The sequence below is a fragment of the Leptodactylus fuscus genome, chromosome 1 (assembly GCF_031893055.1).
Source record: "Leptodactylus fuscus isolate aLepFus1 chromosome 1, aLepFus1.hap2, whole genome shotgun sequence".
NCBI lineage: Eukaryota > Metazoa > Chordata > Amphibia > Anura > Leptodactylidae > Leptodactylus > Leptodactylus fuscus.
The window spans coordinates 1914784-1937176 of record NC_134265.1 but is presented as its reverse complement, the minus strand read 5'-3'; the positions used below and the strand labels follow the sequence as shown (position 1 = coordinate 1937176).

General features: G+C 41.3%; 1 protein-coding gene across 1 annotated transcript in view; it reads left to right on the top strand.

Moving 5' to 3' along the window:
• The first annotated feature begins 6562 nt into the window (after window positions 1-6562).
• LOC142191065 (uncharacterized) overlaps window positions 6563-22393 on the top strand; it is a 32854-nt gene continuing 17023 nt past the window's right edge. Inside the window, exons 1-2 of the mRNA XM_075262332.1 lie at window positions 6563-6632; window positions 11851-11982. Of these exons, the coding sequence (XP_075118433.1) occupies window positions 6563-6632; window positions 11851-11982 (202 nt within the window). The remainder of the gene's footprint in view (window positions 6633-11850; window positions 11983-22393) is intronic.

Below are 22393 nucleotides of genomic sequence, written 5' to 3'. Positions count from 1 at the left end.
GCATTATGGGAGTCTAGATAATGCTTACAGGATTTTCAGGGTAGAGCCATTAAGTCACATGTCTGACAGTGGGTGGAGCTAAATAGATGTCTGATTCCCATCTGGGTAGCGAGCCGAATATAGAGCAAGACTGACCTCAGCATGAAATAACTGACAGGAGGTGCAATTGAGGGGAGGAGGATTTTGGTGTTCCAACCCAGTGATGGGCAAAACTCTACAAAAAAATAATAATAATCTGGGGTTGAACGCTTACAAGTATGTGCATGGACTCATGGACCCAGGGGCCTGTCGTGGTTTGTCTTGGCTGGCGTGGTCATCTCCCATCATGTCCACACAAATAAGATCAATGTCCACTGTGTTGGAAAAATCTCAATACTCCTCTCCTCAGTTACACCTCCTGTCAGCTATGTCATGCTCTGCACTGTATCACTCTATAGTCTGTGGAATATCAACACCCACCTACACAAGAACGTCTTCCTCCTCCTCCTCCTCCTCCTCCTCCTCCTCGAGTCTAACAGTCCTCCACCCCAACAATCCAGAGCCAATTGTTTATGCCGTTGTTTGTGCAGATCCCCGGTAGTCACAGGGTAATGACCAAGAGGCAGAAGCTAATCCTCCTCTTCTGTTCACCTCTGCATGAGCGTTTCCTGTAAGATATATGACAAAGGAATCACATTGCTGTAGTTGTTCCTATGGACGAATTTGGTGGCCTCCTCAAAGGGCTCCAGAAGGCGGCACAAGTCATGAGCCTCCAATGGTGGGTCTCAAAATACCATATTGTACCTGTGGTTTGCTGCCTGCAATACTGGCTCAGTGCCATCTGCTGCTCACACACATGCTCTGCTGCTGTCAGGGAGGAAGGGGCTGGGAACGCGCCTGAGAAAGGAGACGTCTAGCAATTACGTCTCAGCATCCTAAGCTGCAAGGGAAGAGAAAGCTCTTAGTAACAAGCAGCGGGCAGCAAATTGCAAAGATAGCAGTGCCCTGAAGACTGGACTTTGGGGATAATACAATGATTAGTAATTATACAACATCTGACCTGGTGCTAGAGACGACATAGTGAAAGTTACTGAGCACTTAGGCCACGATACAAGTTAATAAAGCAGTGAGCCCCCAGAGTCAGTACATGTGCTATACAGGAACAATGTGCTATTCTACCCAAAGCGGGCGCCCTTGTCACTAGTAATGCTGCCCAGTTGTAGTTAGTGAGGAGCCATCCAGTGGGATACTTGCTACAGGACACAGTAACGCAGCTGTGTGGCTCCCCTGATTCAGGGCTCTGCAAATAGTGGCCACTGGCATCAGCAGCGCTGGAAACACGTCTGCCAATGTCAACACAAAAGGACCAATATTCCCTTGAGAAAGGGGAAACCTGCAGCCCCGAAACGCATTGTGGTTTGGTTTTGAATAAAGGATCTTTTTGAAGGCATCTTGGTAAGCGCGCATCTGTTTCCTCTCCTCTGGGACTTGGGGGCGACGCTTGGTCCTGATCAGTGTGACCCTTTGGTATTGCCCTCTCACTATAAAACTATGACCTCGGCTGCGCAAAAGTGGAAGAAAAGATGGAAAACGTTGGATGTGTCCCAAAAGATAGCAATGAAAAAAACTAGAGCTTGTGCTGGCACCAGCTAAAAAATATGATAGGGGAGCGCTGAGGCCATTGTGTCCCAAAGGGTGTCCCAAAATGGGTATGGCCTGAAACAAATGACATCACACAGCAAAGATACATACAGGTCCATGTCACCTCCATCACAAAAGTCCATGTCAGAGCCTCGTATGACGTCAGGCACTTCTCACGCCACTCCACTTTAGGGTGAAGCAGTGGAATAACTTGAAGCTCCGGGACCCTAATGCAAAACCTGAAATGGGTGCCGGGGCCCCTCTCTACGTGGTTTCATTTAGAATAGTGGTATGTTTTACTTGGCCGAAGGACCTTAGTGGCCCCATCAGTGCCCAGGGCCAAGTATGCACTTCCACCCCTATATGCCCCTCCCCTATGACTCTCTTCTTTCTAGCCACTCTTTATATCCCATCTAGTGACCACCGGGTGATGATCGAGACCACAATGACAGACGGCATGGACATTAGTGAGGGGATTGTCCTGATGGCACTGTTACTAAGGACGGATCAGCAGCTGGTGGGGCCAAGACAGAGAAGAGTGGCCTCATCTTATAGAAATGTCTTACGATAATCTCCTCGCAGTCTTATCTTATCCTTGTGCCCGGTCTTGGTCACATTTCCACGTCACATCTTTAGCTTTGCTTTGGCTCTCGTCTCTCAGACTGGATTTGGGTTTTCCCCTTATTACCTGTAACATTTGCTAATGTAATTCTTTCCTGTTTGTTAATGTCAGGCAGGGGCGATGACCCGGAAAATCACAACCTGCTGACGGTGCAGGAAACTGGCGGAGTGACTGTATGCTAAGTAATTCTAGAATGATCCAGATAGTATTGTGAAGATAAGATCTATATGATGTGTATGGCAATGCAATGACCGGGGTAAATCTCATGTCAGATAGTAATGGCCGAGCTCTAATGTGTTCATCTATAGTCACAGAGCAAACTCAGGAGGACAAAAGACAAAAGTGATAGCCCCAAATCCTCCAATGTTACAGCTCAGCGTGATAACAAACATGAGAAGGAGCTTCTGTCTTATGTCAATTACCTTGGGAGGAAGTCCATGCAAATAACGGGGCTACGGAAACAATGAAAAATTCTCATGTAAGAAGCAGCCGTGTGCGGAGAAATGTGACCGAGCCGGGGGTAATGTCATCACATGAACAAAGAGGGACACAAATAGTTACATGTACAGTTATCTACAAAGACCTCAGAAATATTTACATTGTATATAGTGAGATACTAACTACACCATAAAGAAACTGAACAAATACTATACAGTATATACCTACCTGATCTGTATTATACTCCAGAGCTGCGCTCACTATTCTGCTGGTCACTGTGTACATACATTACATTACTTAACCTGTATTATACTCCAGAGCTGCGCTCACTATTCTGCTGGTACAGTCACTGTGTACATACATTACATTACTTATCCTGTATTATACTCCAGAGCTGCGCTCACTATTCTGCTGGTACAGTCACTGTGTACATACATTACATTACTTCTCCTGTAGAAGGCGTTCGACTCAGTATGGCACCCAGGCCTACTCCTCAAACTCCTAGAGAGTGGAATAGGAGGAAGAACGTACGACGTCATCAAGAGCTCCTACACCGGAAACCAGTGCAGTGTGAAGGTGAATGGGAAAAGGACAGCATACTTCCAACAGGCCCGAGGGGTCAGACAAGGCTGTAGCCTGAGCCCAACGCTCTTCAACATCTATATCAATGAACTGGCTACAGCCCTGGAGGCCTCACCAACCCCAGGCCTCACCCTGAACAATCGAGAGGTGAAGTTCCTGCTGTATGCCGATGACCTCCTACTCCTGGCCCCCACCGAGAAAGACCTCCAAGAAAGCCTGTCAGTGCTGGAAAAATTCAGCACCACATGGGCCCTACCCATCAACCAGAAGAAGACCAAAGTCATGGTATTTCAGAAGAAGGGCCACAATAAAGCCTCCACCACCCCACAATTCACACTGAACGGCTCCACACTGGAGAAAACCAACAGCTACACCTACCTGGGGCTGGAGCTCAGCCAATCAGGAAGCTTCAAAGCAGCAATAGAAACCCTGAAAGCAAAAGCCTGCAGAACCTTCTACGCCATCAGAAGACAACTGTACCACCTCAAACCACCGGTGAGGGTCTGGCTGAAGATATTTGACGCTGTCATCTCCCCGATCCTTCTATATGGCAGTGAGGTTTGGGGCCCAGCCACCTACCCAGACCAGTCAAGGTGGGATTCCAGCCCAACAGAGAACTTCCACCTGGAGTTCTGCAAATACCTGCTCCATGTCCATCGCAACACCACCAACATGGCCTGCAGGGCAGAGCTAGGCAGACTCCCCCTATGGCTCACCATACAGAAGAGGGCGCTAGCTTTCCAGGCACACATCCAGATGAGCAAGCCCGACTCCTACCACCACCAAGCATGGCTAAGCCACCTGAGCAAACCAGACACTCACCAACCAAACAACAGCCAACCACCAAACCAAAAACACCAACAGATGATAACCAAGGCCGAAATAAAGGCGACCACAGAGGCAAACAGAGAGCGGTACATTGAAGAATGGAGAAACCAAATAAATAACTCCAAGAAACTCACCAATGTGTACCAATCCCTACAAAGGGACTACACCATGGCCACCTACCTGGAGAGAATACGCCACCCCAAGCACAGACAGACCCTGAGCCGGTACAGACTGAGCGCCCACAACCTAGAGATAGAGACGGGGCGATACAGGCAGACGTACAAGCCATGGGAGAAGAGACTGTGCCAGCACTGTGACCAGGGGGCCCTAGAAGACCAGACCCACTTCCTGCTACACTGCACCAAATACTCAGCTGTGAGGGCCGTCTACTACCAAAGACTCTCTGCCCACATCCCAGACTGGGAGAAGAGGAAACTCTACATCCTACTGGGAGAAGAAGAGGCCACTGTGGAGATCGCTGCCCAATACGTGTCCAGCTGTCTCCAAATAAGAGGAAGATGAGACTCCACGGACTGTTATATTTATCCCAATACACCCGCCCCACCCCCACCCCACCCACCCCCACCTCCCCATATAGCAGTCACCAACGAAGAGGAAGATGAGACTCCATGGACTGTTATACCCTAAACCAACCGCCCCGCCCCACCCCACCTCCCCATATAACGGTCACCAACGAAGAGGAAGATGAGACTCCATGGACTGTTATACCCCAAACCACCCACCCCACCCCCACCACTCACCCACCCGAGTCCAACTCCCCCCCCCCCCCCACACACACACTTTACTAGCTTTGGCAATGCCAAATATCTATTCGGACGTGCCAATAAAGCTTTTTTTATTTGATTTGATTTGATTTGTATTATACTCCAGAGCTGCGCTCACTATTCTGCTGGTGCAGTCACTGTGTACATACATTACGTTACTTATCCTGTATTATACCCCAGAGCTGTGCTCACTATTCTGCTGCTGCAGTCACAAAAAGAATTGTCAAAAAGCCAAATTGGATATAATTCCACAGCAAACATAAAAAAGGGGGTGGACAAAAGTATTGGCACTGTTTGAAGAATCATGTGATGCTTCTGTAATTTGTGTAATTACCAGCACCTGTTACTTACCTGAGGCACCTAACAGGTGGTGGCAATAACTAAATCACACTTGCAGCCAGGTGAAATGGATTAAAGTTGACTCCACCTCTGTCCTGTGTCCTTGTGTGACCACATTGAGCATGGAGAAAAGAAAGAAGACCAAAGAACTGTCTGAGGACTTGAGAAGCAAAATTGTGAGGAAGCCTGAGCAATCTCAAGGCTACAAGTCCATCTCCAAAGACCTGAATGTTCCTGTGTCTACCGTGCGCAGTGTCAGTAAGAAGTGTAAAGCCCATGGCCCTGTGGCTAACCTCCCGTGATGTGGACGCAAAAGAAACATTGACCAGAGATTTCACCGCAAGATTGTGCGGATGGCGGATAAAGAACCTCGACTAACATCCAAACAAGTCCAAGCTGCCCTGCAGTCCGAGGGTACAACAGTGTCACCCCGTACTATCCAGTGTCAGCGTCTGAATGAGAAGGGACTGTATGGTAGGAGACCCCGGAAGACCCCACTTCTTACCCACAGACAGAAGCCAGGCTGGAGTTTGCCAAAACTTACCTGAGAAAGCCAAAACCGTTCTGGAAGAATGTTCTCTGGTCAGAGGAGACAAAAGTAGGAGAAGGCCTCAACATAGAGATTACAGGGAAAAGAGAAGAAGACGCCCCCTACAGTCAGACATGGCGGAGGTCCCTGATGGTTTGGGGTTGCTTTGCTGCCTCTGGCACTGGACTGCTTGACCGTGTGCATGGCATTATGAAGTCTGAAGACGACCAACACATTGTGCAGCATCATGTAGGGCCCAGTGTGAGAAAGCCGGGTCTCCCTCAGAGGTCAGGGCTCTTCCAGCAGGACAAGGACCCAAAACACACTTCAGGTCAGCACTAGAAAATGGTGGTGAGAGAAAGCCCTGGAGACTTGTAAAGTGGCAGCAATGAGTCCAGCCCTGAATCCCATAGAACACCTGTGGGGGAGGGGGAGAGATCTCTTGGTGGCAGTTTGGAGAAGGCCCCCTTCACATCTCAGGGGGGACCGCGAGCAGTTTGCCAAAGAAGAAGGGTCTAAGATTCCAGCAGAGCCTTGTAAGAAACTTTGTAAGAAACTCATTGTATTATCTGACAGAATTGCAGGGGGGCCAATACTTTGTTGCTCTGTATAGTATCTCTGTGTCCTGTATGATTACTGTGTGGGCAGTACAGTGTTATTCTCAGTCTATAGGTGGAGATGTATACTATCTCTGTGTCCTGTATTGTGTCTGCTATATATTATTAGTTTTATTCTTGCTCAGCTTCCTTCCTCTTTTCTTCTCTACGTCTCCTCTTCTCTTTCTCGTACATTTATTGTTCTCCTCTGATCGGATCAGACATGGCTGGCGCTGTCACTTACGCAGACCTGAAATTTGGTGACATTTCACAACAGGAGATGACGATATCCGGTAATGATTTCTCTTATTCTATTATTTGGGATTTGGGCGATTTCTGCAGAGTCAGATATTATGTGTAAGGGAGGGCTCACACTGGTTATTTTGGGGTCTCTCTGCTCCCTGTATATTCTATTATAGGGGTGTCAGCAGTAAATTGGTTATAAATGTAACCCCAGTACATTATAGAGGACTTTCTATAGCTTCTACATATTCCTGAGTTATTCAGCGTCAGAGTCGCATTTTCATATAAATAGATTTTTTGTCAGAAGTAACTTGGGGGGGGGGGGAGGGGGGTGTCTTGGGGTCTTCGCTTGGCAGGACTGATTCACAGCTCTTTCCCAGATTCCTGATATCCTCCGTACTCTCAGTACTGGTCAGTGATATTAGTCCCCGGCTATGATCTTCTCTTCTTCCTTCTTCCTCTGACCATTGAGTTGCAGTTTGCAGCGTCCTCTATGCTGGACGTCAGGTCTAATGGCCGCGGCCTTCACTTGAGGACTGGAATTCGTTCCTCCCACAATGGTGGCACCAGACCCTTTTCTAGCTCCATAAACCCTGATCTGATCTTCACTCACCACATTGCCAGAACGCCTTGAAACACCAGATTTATTAGAACCCATCTATGCTTTCTGGCTTGGGCTATAATAGAGATCTGTCAGTTGCTACCTGTCGTAGATTTATACCTTGGCGCAGGAACGTCCAAAATACTGATAAAGAAATAATTCTCCCATTCCTTGTTCCTGCTGGAGCCTTTGTTAAGACTGACATACTGTACAATACACAAGTCTTACTCAATGTGTTTAGTATCTGCGGAGCTCATTATTATTGGACTGTTATACCGAGGTGACCACTATCGGAGTCATTCCCTTCTCTTCTTCCCGTTATACCGAGGTGACCACTATCTGAGTCATTCCCTTCTCTTCTTCCTGTTATACCGAGGTCACCACTATCGGAGTCATTCCCTACTCTTCTTCCTGTTATACTGAGGTCACCACTATCGGAGTCATTCCCTACTCTTCTTCCCGTTATACCGAGGTGACCACTATCTGAGTCATTCCCTTCTCTTCTTCCTGTTATACCGAGGTCACCACTATCGGAGTCATTCCCTACTCTTCTTCCTGTTATACTGAGGTCACCACTATCGGAGTCATTCCCTACTCTTCTTCCCGTTATACCGAGGTGACCACTATCTGAGTCATTCCCTTCTCTTCTTCCTGTTATACCGAGGTCACCACTATCGGAGTCATTCCCTACTCTTCTTCCTGTTATACTGAGGTCACCACTATCGGAGTCATTCCCTACTCTTCTTCCCGTTATACCGAGGTGACCACTATCTGAGTCATTCCCTTCTCTTCTTCCTGTTATACCGAGGTCACCACTATCGGAGTCATTCCCTACTCTTCTTCCTGTTATACCGAGGTGACCACTATCTGAGTCATTCCCTTCTCTTCTTCCTGTTATACCGAGGTCACCACTATCGGAGTCATTCCCTTCTCTTCTTCCTGTTATACCGAGGTGACCACTATCAGAGTCATTCCCTTCTCTTCTTCCTGTTATACCGAGGTCACCACTATCGGAGTCATTCCCTTCTCTTCTTCCTGTTATACCGAGGTGACCACTATCAGAGTCATTCCCTACTCTTCTTCCTGTTATACTGAGGTCACCACTATCGGAGTCATTCCCTACTCTTCTTCCCGTTATACCGAGGTGACCACTATCTGAGTCATTCCCTTCTCTTCTTCCTGTTATACCGAGGTCACCACTATCGGAGTCATTCCCTACTCTTCTTCCTGTTATACTGAGGTCACCACTATCGGAGTCATTCCCTACTCTTCTTCCCGTTATACCGAGGTGACCACTATCTGAGTCATTCCCTTCTCTTCTTCCTGTTATACCGAGGTCACCACTATCGGAGTCATTCCCTACTCTTCTTCCTGTTATACCGAGGTGACCACTATCTGAGTCATTCCCTTCTCTTCTTCCTGTTATACCGAGGTCACCACTATCGGAGTCATTCCCTTCTCTTCTTCCTGTTATACCGAGGTGACCACTATCTGAGTCATTCCCTTCTCTTCTTCCTGTTATACCGAGGTGACCACTATCTGAGTCATTCCCTTCTCTTCTTCCTGTTATACCGAGGTCACCACTATCGGAGTCATTCCCTTCTCTTCTTCCTGTTATACCGAGGTCACCACTATCGGAGTCATTCCCTTCTCTTCTTCCTGTTATACCGAGGTCACCACTATCGGAGTCATTCCCTTCTCTTCTTCCTGTTATACCGAGGTCACCACTATCGGAGTCATTCCCTTCTCTTCTTCCTGTTATACCGAGGTCACCACTATCGGAGTCATTCCCTTCTCTTCTTCCTGTTATACCGAGGTCACCACTATCGGAGTCATTCCCTTCTCTTCTTCCTGTTATACCGAGGTCACCACTATCCGAGTCATTCCCTTCTCTTCTTCCCGTTATACCGAGGTGACCACTATCGGAGTCATTCCCTTCTCTTCTTCCCGTTATACCGAGGTCACCACTATCGGAGTCATTCCCTTCTCTTCTTCCTGTTATACCGAGGTGATCACTATCGGAGTCATTCCCTTCTCTTCTTCCTGTTATACCGAGGTGACCACTATCGGAGTCATTCCCTTCTCTTCTTCCCGTTATACCGAGGTCACCACTATCGGAGTCACTCCCTTCTCTTCTTCCTGTTATACCGAGGTCACCACTATCCGAGTCATTCCCTTCTCTTCTTCCCGTTATACCGAGGTCACCACTATCGGAGTCATTCCCTTCTCTTCTTCCCGTTATACCGAGGTGACCACTATCGGAGTCATTCCCTTCTCTTCTTCCTGTTATACCGAGGTCACCACTATCGGAGTCATTCCCTTCTCTTCTTCCCGTTATACCGAGGTCACCACTATCGGAGTCACTCCCTTCTCTTCTTCCTGTTATACCGAGGTCACCACTATCGGAGTCACTCCCTTCTCTTCTTACTGTTATACCGAGGTCACCACTATCGGAGTCATTCCCTTCTCTTCTTCCTGTTATACTGAGGTCACCACTATCGGAGTCATTCCCTTCTCTTCTTCCCGTTATACCGAGGTGACCACTATCTGAGTCATTCCCTTCTCTTCTTCCTGTTATACCGAGGTCACCACTATCGGAGTCATTCCCTTCTCTTCTTCCTGTTATACCGAGGTGACCACTATCGGAGTCATTCCCTTCTCTTCTTCCCGTTATACCGAGGTGACCACTATCGGAGTCATTCCCTTCTCTTCTTCCCGTTATACCGAGGTGACCACTATCTGAGTCATTCCCTTCTCTTCTTCCTGTTATATCGAGGTCACCACTATCGGAGTCATTCCCTTCTCTTCTTCCCGTTATACCGAGGTCACCACTGTCGGAGTCATTCCCTTCTCTTCTTCATGTTATACCGAGGTCACCACTATCGGAGTCATTCCCTTCTCTTCTTCCCGTTATACCGAGGTCACCACTATCGGAGTCATTCCCTTCTCTTCTTCCTGTTATACCGAGGTCACCACTATCGGAGTCATTCCCTTCTCTTCTTCCTGTTATACCGAGGTCACCACTATCCGAGTCATTCCCTTCTCTTCTTCCTGTTATACTGAGGTCACCACTATCGGAGTCATTCCCTTCTCTTCTTCCCGTTATACCGAGGTCACCACTATCGGAGTCATTCCCTTCTCTTCTTCCTGTTATACCGAGGTGATCACTATCGGAGTCATTCCCTTCTCTTCTTCCTGTTATACCGAGGTGACCACTATCGGAGTCATTCCCTTCTCTTCTTCCCGTTATACCGAGGTCACCACTATCGGAGTCACTCCCTTCTCTTCTTCCTGTTATACCGAGGTCACCACTATCCGAGTCATTCCCTTCTCTTCTTCCCGTTATACCGAGGTCACCACTATCGGAGTCATTCCCTTCTCTTCTTCCCGTTATACCGAGGTGACCACTATCGGAGTCATTCCCTTCTCTTCTTCCTGTTATACCGAGGTCACCACTATCGGAGTCATTCCCTTCTCTTCTTCCCGTTATACCGAGGTCACCACTATCGGAGTCACTCCCTTCTCTTCTTCCTGTTATACCGAGGTCACCACTATCGGAGTCACTCCCTTCTCTTCTTACTGTTATACCGAGGTCACCACTATCGGAGTCACTCCCTTCTCTTCTTCCTGTTATACCGAGGTCACCACTATCGGAGTCACTCCCTTCTCTTCTTACTGTTATACCGAGGTCACCACTATCGGAGTCATTCCCTTCTCTTCTTCCTGTTATACTGAGGTCACCACTATCGGAGTCATTCCCTTCTCTTCTTCCCGTTATACCGAGGTGACCACTATCTGAGTCATTCCCTTCTCTTCTTCCTGTTATACCGAGGTCACCACTATCGGAGTCATTCCCTTCTCTTCTTCCTGTTATACCGAGGTGACCACTATCGGAGTCATTCCCTTCTCTTCTTCCTGTTATACCGAGGTCACCACTATCGGAGTCATTCCCTTCTCTTCTTCCTGTTATACCGAGGTCACCACTATCGGAGTCATTCCCTTCTCTTCTTCCCGTTATACCGAGGTGACCACTATCGGAGTCATTCCCTTCTCTTCTTCCCGTTATACCGAGGTGACCACTATCTGAGTCATTCCCTTCTCTTCTTCCTGTTATATCGAGGTCACCACTATCGGAGTCATTCCCTTCTCTTCTTCCCGTTATACCGAGGTCACCACTGTCGGAGTCATTCCCTTCTCTTCTTCCTGTTATACCGAGGTCACCACTATCGGAGTCATTCCCTTCTCTTCTTCCCGTTATACCGAGGTCACCACTATCGGAGTCATTCCCTTCTCTTCTTCCCGTTATACCGAGGTCACCACTATCGGAGTCATTCCCTTCTCTTCTTCCCGTTATACCGAGGTCACCACTATCCGAGTCATTCCCTTCTCTTCTTCCTGTTATACCGAGGTCACCACTATCGGAGTCATTCCCTTCTCTTCTTCCTGTTATACCGAGGTCACCACTATCGGAGTCATTCCCTTCTCTTCTTCCCGTTATATCGAGGTCACCACTATCGGAGTCATTCCCTTCTCTTCTTCCTGTTATACCGAGGTCACCACTATCGGAGTCATTCCCTTCTCTTCTTCCTGTTATACCGAGGTCACCACTGTCGGAGTAAGTCTCTTCCATGTCTCTTCTTCCTGCTGATTCTTCCGCTATATTACAGATGACTTGGAGGAGGCTGATGCAGAGGACGGGGATGTTATGTATGAGAACGTTACTGGTCCGCAACCACCAAGACTAAGAAGAGAAGCAGCAGCTGTGCCACCAACTGGACCAGTGGACCAACTCAAGACCGGTATTAGCCCTGCGGTGTCATTCTGTGTGTTACTTGTGTGTTCTGTGATGGCGGTGTTATGTCTGTCCATAGCGAGGGCCCACACATGGATACACAGGTATACGGCTACCTAGTAAAGTTCTGCAACTCCATTGTATACTCAGTGCAAGTAGAAACTAGGGTTGAGTGATCAGGATCGGGAAAGAAAGGATCCCGATCGATGATTGAGCAATTTTCTCGATCTGGATCTGGGGGAAAATTATCGGAAATCGGATTTTAAAATCCTTCCTGAAATCTCAAGATTGGCTTAACCCCAGTAGTCCACTGACCTAAGCTATACGCACATGCACCATCTGAACAGCTACCAAGTGTCCATCGGTACAGAGGACACTACAGATCAGACATACAATGTTCCAGTGATAATAAACCTTTCTGTGCTCCAGAATTTTGGAGTTAAGTTGCAAAAGTGGCGTTTAGGAACTTTTTGAGCTTATTTGTGCAAAAATTTTGTATTTATATTATACATATTGTATTATATTATACATTTTGTATTGTGCGTTACCAGTCTGACTGTAATGTTGTAGCAACATCTGCCAATCTCTCAGCCAATAGACAGTGGTGGGCGGAGCTTACAATGTGATGTCATATGGGGTATAAAAGGTTGGACACTTGTGACCAGCCTTTAGTTGGTGGACATGGTGGACATGCGGACAGATCTGTGATCCATCTCACTACATCACAGGATACCGGACAGGGAAAGCAACAGGAATTCCAGCAATAGTTCTAGAATATGGAGGACTTAGAGAATCCAGAAATGACGGGGGCAGATCAGTGCCAGAATTCAGAGACAGTGGCCAGACGAATCAGGGCTTCATCTGCTGCAATACCTACACACACAGTTAACCTTTCATTGTCTGTTTGGCAATAGAGCAGTGTCATCTATATAGACATTGTATTAACTTACTTTTTTACTGACATTGATTCCTGTTCTTGCAGCAAAACACTGATTTTACCTGTGCAAATCTAAAAAAAAAAATATATTTGTTACATACAAGTGGTTTCACCCGATACACAGTCTAGCCTGTCCTAATCTGAAAAAAAAATCTTATAGTTTTATGGGTTGTTTTCACTGTGGTAACCAAATGTACAGTGTGACGAAGCATTGTCAATGTAAAACACCTAGCAAGTACCACTACTAAGAATAGGAATGTGGATGGCAACAGCAACACTACTCCTGGTCTTCACAGCCCTGCCAGTATATACAGTCTTCTTGTAGTTCCAAAAGAATAAAGACATTTTTGAAAACATTGAAGCCACATTGGTTCCACCTAATGTGCAGCACCAACATCCAAAATATCTACCTGGGGTAGATCTAAGGCAAGCTCAGGTATTGGCAGACATATTTTTGGTTTTGGCAGCACCAACTAAGTGGTCTCTTCCTGTATGGGATTTTTTTTTGTACATTACCAAATGACAAATCGATGTCGTGTAGGCCGATGTGTAGGAACCAGGTCTCTCCGGACTCGCATGTAATGGTGTCACTAGAATATGTGTAGAAGTAGAATTAGCACCAAGTGAGTGAAACCGTCCTATTCCTTCTCCCCAAGATGGGGGTTGTTGCCAAATTATCATTCATCATCATCTCAATCTTCTCCTCCACACAATCTGCCCCCAGTCATCCAGGAGGTCTGACAGATTTACCCTTACTTGGGTCATGTTACTGGTGGTGCTGTCTCTGCTGTTCCCCTTAATGGAATCCACTTAGTTTCACCAACTGATGGCCATGGGATTAATATAATAATGTACAGCACCATGGGAGTAATATAATAATGTACAGAGCACCATGGGATTAATATAATAATATACAGCACCATGGGATTAATATAATAATGTACAGAGCACCATGGGATTAATATAATAATGTACAGAGCACCATGGGAGTAATATAATAATGCACAGCACCATGGGATTAATATAATAATGTACAGAACACCATGGGATTAATATAATAATGCACAGCACCATGGGATTAATATAATAATGTACAGAGCACCATGGGAGTAATATAATAATGCACAGCACCATGGGATTAATATAATAATGTACAGAGCACCATGGGATTAATATAATAATGTACAGAGCACCATGGGATTAATATAATAATGTACAGAGCACCATGGGATTAATATAATAATGTACAGCACCATGGAATTAATATAATAATGTACAGAGCACTATGGGATTAATATAATAATGTACAGAGCACCATGGGATTAATATAATAATGTACAGCACCATGGGATTAATATAATAATGTACAGAACACCATGGGATTAATATAATAATGTACAGAGCACCATGGGATTAATATAATAATGTACAGAGCACCATGGGAGTAATATAATAATGTACGGAACACCATGGAATTAATATAATAATGTACATCAGCATGGGATTAATATAATAATGTACAGCACCATGGGATTAATATAATAATGTACAGCACCATGGGAGTAATATAATAATGTACAGAGCACCATGGGATTAATATAATAATGTACAGAGCACCATGGGATTAATATAATAATGTACAGAGCACCATGGGATTAATATAATAATGTACAGAGCACCATGGGAGTAATATAATAATGCACAGCACCATGGGATTAATATAATAATGTACAGAACACCATGGGATTAATATAATAATGCACAGCACCATGGGATTAATATAATAATGTACAGAGCACCATGGGAGTAATATAATAATGCACAGCACCATGGGATTAATATAATAATGTACAGCATCATGGGATTAATATAATAATGTACAGCACCATGGGAGTAATATAATAATGTACAGAGCACCATGGGATTAATATAATAATGTACAGAGCACCATGGGATTAATATAATAATGTACAGAGCACCATGGGAGTAATATAATAATGCACAGCACCATGGGATTAATATAATAATGTACAGAGCACCATGGGATTAATATAATAATGTACAGAGCACCATGGGATTAATATAATAATGTACAGAGCACCATGGGATTAATATAATAATGTACAGCACCATGGGATTAATATAATAATGTACAGAGCACTATGGGATTAATATAATAATGTACAGAGCACCATGGGATTAATATAATAATGTACAGCACCATGGGATTAATATAATAATGTACAGAACACCATGGGATTAATATAATAATGTACAGAGCACCATGGGATTAATATAATAATGTACAGAGCACCATGGGAGTAATATAATAATGTACGGAACACCATGGAATTAATATAATAATGTACATCAGCATGGGATTAATATAATAATGTACAGCACCATGGGATTAATATAATAATGTACAGCACCATGGGAGTAATATAATAATGTACAGAGCTCCATGGGATTAATATAATAATGTACAGAGCACCATGGGATTAATATAATAATGTACAGAGCACCATGGGAGTAATATAATAATGCACAGCACCATGGGATTAATATAATAATGTACAGAACACCATGGGATTAATATAATAATGCACAGCACCATGGGATTAATATAATAATGTACAGAGCACCATGGGAGTAATATAATAATGCACAGCACCATGGGATTAATATAATAATGTACAGCACCATGGGATTAATATAATAATGTACAGCACCATGGGAGTAATATAATAATATACAGAGCACCATGGGATTAATATAATAATGTACAGAGCACCATGGGATTAATATAATAATGTACAGAGCACCATGGGAGTAATATAATAATGCACAGCACCATGGGATTAATATAATAATGTACAGAACACCATGGGATTAATATAATAATACACAGCACCATGGGATTAATATAATAATGTACAGAGCACCATGGGAGTAATATAATAATGCACAGCACCATGGGATTAATATAATAATGTACAGAACACCATGGGATTAATATAATAATGCACAGCACCATGGGATTAATATAATAATGTACAGAGCACCATGGGATTAATATAATAATGTACAGAGCACCATGGGATTAATATAATAATGTACAGCACCATGGGATTAATATAATAATGTACAGAGCACTATGGGATTAATATAATAATGTACAGAGCACCATGGGATTAATATAATAATGTACAGAGCACCATGGGATTAATATAATAATGTACAGAGCACTATGGGATTAATATAATAATGTACAGAGCACCATGGGATTAATATAATAATGTACAGAGCACCATGGGATTAATATAATAATGTACAGCACCATGGGATTAATATAATAATGTACAGAACACCATGGGATTAATATAATAATGTACAGCACCATGGGATTAATATAATAATGTACAGCACCATGGGATTAATATAATAATGTACAGAGCACCATGGGATTAATATAATAATGTACAGAGCACCATGGGATTAATATAATAATGTACAGCACCATGAGATTAATATAATAATGCACAGAGCACCATGGGATTAATATAATAATGTACAGAACACCATGGGATTAATATAATAATGCACAGCACCATGGGATTAATATAATAATGTACAGAGCACCATGGGATTAATATAATAATGTACAGAGCACCATGGGATTAATATAATAATGTACAGCACCATGGGATTAATATAATAATGTACAGAGCACTATGGGATTAATATAATAATGTACAGAGCACCATGGGATTAATATAATAATGTACAGAGCACCATGGGATTAATATAATAATGTACAGAGCACTATGGGATTAATATAATAATGTACAGAGCACCATGGGATTAATATAATAATGTACAGAGCACCATGGGATTAATATAATAATGTACAGCACCATGGGATTAATATAATAATGTACAGAACACCATGGGATTAATATAATAATGTACAGCACCATGGGATTAATATAATAATGTACAGCACCATGGGATTAATATAATAATGTACAGAGCACCATGGGATTAATATAATAATGTACAGAGCACCATGGGATTAATATAATAATGTACAGCACCATGAGATTAATATAATAATGCACAGAGCACCATGGGATTAATATAATAATGTACGGAACACCATGGGATTAATATAATAATGTACATCAGCATGGGATTAATATAATAATGTACAGCACCATGGGATTAATATAATAATGTACAGAGCACCTTGGGATTAATATAATAATGTACAGAGCACCATGGGATTAATATAATAATGTACAGAGCACCATGGGATTAATATAATAATGTACAGCACCATGGGATTAATATAATAATGTACAGAGCACTATGGGATTAATATAATAATGTACAGAGCACCATGGGATTAATATAATAATGTACAGAGCACCATGGGATTAATATAATAATGTACAGAGCACTATGGGATTAATATAATAATGTACAGAGCACCATGGGATTAATATAATAATGTACAGAGCACCATGGGATTAATATAATAATGTACAGCACCATGGGATTAATATAATAATGTACAGAACACCATGGGATTAATATAATAATGTACAGCACCATGGGATTAATATAATAATGTACAGCACCATGGGATTAATATAATAATGTACAGAGCACCATGGGATTAATATAATAATGTACAGAGCACCATGGGATTAATATAATAATGTACAGCACCATGAGATTAATATAATAATGCACAGAGCACCATGGGATTAATATAATAATGTACGGAACACCATGGGATTAATATAATAATGTACATCAGCATGGGATTAATATAATAATGTACAGCACCATGGGATTAATATAATAATGTACAGAGCACCTTGGGAGTAATATAATAATGTACAGAGCACCATGGGATTAATATAATAATGTACAGAGCAGCATGAGATTAATATAATAATGCACAGAGCACCATACGATTAATATAATAATGTACAGAGCACCATGGGAATAATATAATAATGTACAGCAGCATGGGATTAATATAATAATGCACAGAGCACCATGGGATTAATATAATAATGCACAGAGCACCATGGGATTAACATAATAATGTACAGAGCACCATAGGATTAATATAATAATGCACAGAGCACCATGGGATTAATATAATAATGTACAGAGCACCATGGGATTAATATAATAATGTACAGAGCACCATGGGATTAATATAATAATGTACAGAGCACCATGGGATTAATATAATAATGTACAGAGCACCATGGGAGTAATATAATAATGTACAGAGCACCATGGGATTAATATAATAATGTACAGCACCATGAGATTAATATAATAATGCACAGAGCACCATGGGATTAATATAATAATGTACGGAACACCATGGGATTAATATAATAATGTACATCAGCATGGGATTAATATAATAATGTACAGCACCATGGGATTAATATAATAATGCACAGAGCACCATACGATTAATATAATAATGTACAGAGCACCATGGGAATAATATAATAATGTACAGCAGCATGGGATTAATATAATAATGCACAGAGCACCATGGGATTAATATAATAATGCACAGAGCACCATGGGATTAATATAATAATGCACAGAGCACCATGGGATTAATATAATAATGTACAGAGCACCATAGGATTAATATAATAATGTACAGCACCATGGGATTAATATTATAATGTACAGAGCACCATAGGATTAATATAATAATGTACAGAGCACCATGGGATTAATATAATAATGCACAGAGCACCATAGGATTAATATAATAATGCACAGAGCACCATGGGATTAATATAATAATGCACAGAGCACCATGGGATTAATATAATAATGTACAGAACACCATGGGATTAATATAATAATGTACAGCAGCATGGGATTAATATAATAATGTACAGAGCACCATGGGATTAATATAATAATGCACAGAGCACCATGGGATTAATTTAATAATGTACAGAGCACCATAGGATTAATATAATAATGTACAGCACCATGGGATTACTATTATAATGTACAGAGCACCATAGGATTAATATAATAATGTACAGAGCACCATGGGATTAATGTAATAATGTACAGAGCACCATGGGATTAATATAATAATGTACAGCACCACGGGATTAATATTATAATGTACAGAGCACCATGGGATTAATATAATAATGTACAAAGCACCATGGGATTAATATAATAATATACAGCACCATGGGATTAATATAATAATGCACAGAGCACCATGGGATTAATATAATAATGTACAGAGCACCATGGGATTAATATAATAATGTACAGAGCACCATGGGATTAATATAATAATGTACAGAGCACCATGGGATTAATATAATAATGTACAGAGCACCATGGGATTAATATAATAATGTACAGAGCACCATGGGATTAATATAATAATGTACAGAGCACCATGGGATTAATATAATAATGTACAGAGCATCATGGGATTAATATAATAATGCACAGAGCACCATGGGAGTAATATAATAATATACAGAGCACCATGGGATTAATATAATGTACAGCACCATGATATTAATATAATAATGTACAGAGCATCATGGGATTAATATAATAATGTACAGAGCACCATGGAATTAATATAATAATGTACAGAGCACCATGGGATTAATATAATAATGTACAGAGCACCATGGGATTAATATAATAATGTACAAAGCACCATGGGATTAATATAATAGTGTACAGAGCACCATGGGAATAATATAATAATGTACAGAGCACCATGGGATTAATATAATAATGTACAAAGCACCATGGGATTAATATAATAATGTACAGCACCATGGGATTAATATAATAATGTACAGAGCATCATGGGATTAATATAATAATGTACAAAGCACCATGGGATTAATATAATACTGTACAGCACCATGGGATTAATATAATAGTGTACAGAGCACCATGGGAATAATATAATAATGTACAGAGCACCATGGGATTAATATAATAATGTACAAAGCACCATGGGATTAATATAATAATGTACAGCACCATGGGATTAATATAATAATGTACAGAGCATCATGGGATTAATATAATAATGTACAAAGCACCATGGGATTAATATAATAATGTACAGCACCATGGGATTAATATAATAATGTACAGAGCACCATGGAATTAATATAATAATGTACAGAGCACCATGGGATTAATATAATAATGTACAATGCACCATGGGATTAATATAATAATGTACAGCACCGTGGGATTAATAGAATAATGTACAGAGCACCATGGAATTAATATAATAATGTACAGAGCACCATGGGATTAATATAATAATGTACAGCACCATGGGATTAATATAATAATGTACAGCACCATGGGATTAATATAATAATGTACAGAGCACCATGGGATTAATATAATAATGTACAGAGCACCATGGGATTAATATAATAATGTACAGAGCACCATGGGATTAATATAATAATGTACAGAGCACCATGGGATTAATATAATAGTGTACAGCACCATGGGATTAATATAATAATGCACAGCACCATGGGATTAATATAATAATGTACAGAACACCATGGGATTAATATAATAATACACAGCACCATGGGATTAATATAATAATGTACAGAGCACCATGGGAGTAATATAATAATGCACAGCACCATGGGATTAATATAATAATGTACAGAACACCATGGGATTAATATAATAATGCACAGCACCATGGGATTAATATAATAATGTACAGAGCACCATGGGATTAATATAATAATGTACAGAGCACCATGGGATTAATATAATAATGTACAGCACCATGGGATTAATATAATAATGTACAGAGCACTATGGGATTAATATAATAATGTACAGAGCACCATGGGATTAATATAATAATGTACAGAGCACCATGGGATTAATATAATAATGTACAGAGCACTATGGGATTAATATAATAATGTACAGAGCACCATGGGATTAATATAATAATGTACAGAGCACCATGGGATTAATATAATAATGTACAGCACCATGGGATTAATATAATAATGTACAGAACACCATGGGATTAATATAATAATGTACAGCACCATGGGATTAATATAATAATGTACAGCACCATGGGATTAATATAATAATGTACAGAGCACCATGGGATTAATATAATAATGTACAGAGCACCATGGGATTAATATAATAATGTACAGCACCATGAGATTAATATAATAATGCACAGAGCACCATGGGATTAATATAATAATGTACAGAACACCATGGGATTAATATAATAATGCACAGCACCATGGGATTAATATAATAATGTACAGAGCACCATGGGATTAATATAATAATGTACAGAGCACCATGGGATTAATATAATAATGTACAGCACCATGGGATTAATATAATAATGTACAGAGCACTATGGGATTAATATAATAATGTACAGAGCACCATGGGATTAATATAATAATGTACAGAGCACCATGGGATTAATATAATAATGTACAGAGCACTATGGGATTAATATAATAATGTACAGAGCACCATGGGATTAATATAATAATGTACAGAGCACCATGGGATTAATATAATAATGTACAGCACCATGGGATTAATATAATAATGTACAGAACACCATGGGATTAATATAATAATGTACAGCACCATGGGATTAATATAATAATGTACAGCACCATGGGATTAATATAATAATGTACAGAGCACCATGGGATTAATATAATAATGTACAGAGCACCATGGGATTAATATAATAATGTACAGCACCATGAGATTAATATAATAATGCACAGAGCACCATGGGATTAATATAATAATGTACGGAACACCATGGGATTAATATAATAATGTACATCAGCATGGGATTAATATAATAATGTACAGCACCATGGGATTAATATAATAATGTACAGAGCACCTTGGGAGTAATATAATAATGTACAGAGCACCATGGGATTAATATAATAATGTACAGAGCAGCATGAGATTAATATAATAATGCACAGAGCACCATACGATTAATATAATAATGTACAGAGCACCATGGGAATAATATAATAATGTACAGCAGCATGGGATTAATATAATAATGCACAGAGCACCATGGGATTAATATAATAATGCACAGAGCACCATGGGATTAACATAATAATGTACAGAGCACCATAGGATTAATATAATAATGCACAGAGCACCATGGGATTAATATAATAATGTACAGAGCACCATGGGATTAATATAATAATGTACAGAGCACCATGGGATTAATATAATAATGTACAGAGCACCATGGGATTAATATAATAATGTACAGAGCACCATGGGAGTAATATAATAATGTACAGAGCACCATGGGATTAATATAATAATGTACAGCACCATGAGATTAATATAATAATGCACA